The sequence below is a fragment of the Benincasa hispida genome, chromosome 7 (assembly GCF_009727055.1).
Source record: "Benincasa hispida cultivar B227 chromosome 7, ASM972705v1, whole genome shotgun sequence".
NCBI classification, from domain to species: Eukaryota; Viridiplantae; Streptophyta; class Magnoliopsida; order Cucurbitales; family Cucurbitaceae; genus Benincasa; species Benincasa hispida.
Window position 1 is genome coordinate 40,273,915 of NC_052355.1, and position 2,438 is coordinate 40,276,352.

At 33.8% G+C, this 2,438-nt stretch overlaps 1 protein-coding gene across 1 annotated transcript; it reads right to left on the reverse strand.

The window, feature by feature from the left end:
- Window positions 1-780: 780 nt before the first annotated feature.
- LOC120082126 (adenylate isopentenyltransferase) lies at window positions 781-2,116 on the reverse strand. Its single transcript, XM_039037363.1, has one exon. It carries the CDS (start codon window positions 2,034-2,036, stop codon window positions 999-1,001), a length of 1,038 nt encoding a protein of 345 aa, XP_038893291.1. The 5' UTR covers window positions 2,037-2,116; the 3' UTR covers window positions 781-998.
- Window positions 2,117-2,438: the final 322 nt, after the last annotated feature.

A 2,438-nucleotide genomic window follows, 5' to 3' on the forward strand; every position in this document is an offset into this window, starting at 1 on the left:
GATGTTGTTAATTGAATGGTCTTAGGCAGATGCAAAATTAGACTTTTTTTTTTCTTCTTCTTTTTTTCCTTTAATGTTTAACTCTCTCTCTCTTTTTTTTTTTTTTTCCTCCTTCCCGAAATAGGCATTTTCTATTGTGTATTCAAAGGGAAGATACCATCGTATATGGTTTTATAAACTTACCACATGTTAACCACGTAGTATTTGATTTATATTTATTATTATTATTTTGATAATATTACATTATATAGATTGATGGAATGGAATTTAGTTTGGGAGGATTTAAATGTTGGACTTATAAAGAAGCTACATTAGTTAGTAGTTAAATCTTAAACAAAAAATATTTAGGTGCATTTCAAGTTACACCTATCTTTATGCAAGTAAATAAATTGTTCAATCATTATTTATCACGTAAAAAATTCTTACTATATTTTTAAAAATATTTTAATTTTTTTTTTTTATATGATTGAAAGTGGAATGCATAGAGATATGTTCATCTTAGATCAAGAATTGAAAAATGAAACAAATGATCGTGATAACTAAAAACTTTAAAATATAAAATAAATAACCAAACTTGATTTATACAAAAATATTGAGAAGGCTATATTAAATTGATTACATAAGCTATTAAAATAAAAATACGTAGAAAGTGAACATAACCACTTTATTTATTTAATTTCCTCACCATATATAAAAGGAATTTAAGAGAGAGATGAGAAGAATAATGTTAAAAGCACAAAAAAATAAAAAATAAAAAATGGTATATTGAATGTCGGGTATGTGTTTAAATTATTATTTTGGGAAATCTCCACTCGCTAAGTAGAAACCAATTCTCAGCCGGAAAAACCCAATCGTCGTTCTCCAACTCAAACTTCCGTTCGTTCCGCCGGGTTTTCTTCAGGTGGAAAATTAAATGCGAGGAAGCACAAATATAATAATAATAATAATAATAATAATAATAATAATAAACTTACAAATGAACGAACAAAGACAACAAACTACTCCAAAAAGCGCTTTACAATCCTCAAACTCGGTTTCAAAATCTGCTTCTCCCAAATCTGTTTCCGGTTCCGGCCGGTTCCCGGTTGGACCACCGCCCTAAACGCCTCCGTCGCATTCAACACGTGAATATCCCAACCCGCCCCTTTCAGTTTCAAAATCTTCCCTATCTGTCTCTCCGCTAGCACGTGCGTGTTCCTTTTTATAGCATCAACCGCTTCTTCAAACGCTTCTCTATTAATCCCATTTTTTTGACCCGGCGGATATTTTTTGAAGTAATTATCAAACTCCGGCACTCCTATTGCTTTTCTAATCCCAGTATATGGCGTCGTTTCTGCCGTATCGGGATGGTAAAACTCGGCTAATTCCTCAAACATTCCGAGTTGGAGCATTTCATCGACTCGGATTGATAAATATTCTGACAAAATCGGAAACGAGACGTCTAACCAAAGGAAACAACAACGGTAACGTAAATCGGATGAAATAAGGGATTTAGGAATATGACTATGAGTGAGAAAAACGTCGTCCATTGGATTGAAATGGTTCACGAGCATTGCATGAATGAAGGAATTGGACCCACCTACTAGAATAGGTAGTTTGTTCCTAGAGCATATATCTGAAACGACATTGTCGGCACGGAGTCTGAAATGGAAGGGAGTGAATTCTTCGTGAAGCGAATCCACGTCGCCCAGTAAATGGTGTGGAACGTCATGTCGTTCGTGGAGAGGAATCTTGTTAGTTGTAATGTCGAGACCTTTATAAACCTGCATTTTGTCGCAGTTGATGATTTCAGATTGAAAATGAGAGGCTAGTTGAACGGATAACCCGGATTTGCCGCAACCTGTGGCGCCCATTATCACCAGAATCTTCTCTTTTTCACCGCCGGCAATGGCCTTCACTCGCTGCCATTTTCTCCGGCGAGAAAATGGAAGGTTTAAAAGAGCTGAAGAATAAGAAGAGGAGGAGGTGGAAGAAGAAGAAGAAGGAGGAGGAGGGAGTGTCATAAGATTAAAGGAAGATGTTGAATCAATACGCATTTCTTCTAATTTTTCTCTCTCCCAGTGTTTTTCAACTTTGGTGGGCAACCCTTATTTATTTGAATACTTTTCTGCCCGACCCTTTTTCATTTTTTTTTTAATGGAGATATTTGATAATTATGTTAAATTTAAATTATGTATTTCCTTTTTTTTGTAGTCAAATTTAATTAATCCCCCCTCCTTCGTTTAAATTAATAGTTTTCCATCCGGTTTGGTTTAAATTAGTATCTTGTTTTCCTTTGACTAAAAGAATAAACATCTAGAAAATTATCTTCTATATTAGACTTAGGTATTAATACTAGCTAAACCATAATTAAATGATAGGGATAATAATATATCAATCTAAATTATGCAGAATAAACAATTCGTAACTCAATAGTTTAAAAGAATAGATAAACCAAC

Excerpts from the sequence above, each read along its gene's own strand:
- LOC120082126 (XM_039037363.1), bottom strand. The coding sequence starts at position 2,036 with ATGCGTATTGATTCAACATCTTCCTTTAATCTTATGACACTCCCTCCT.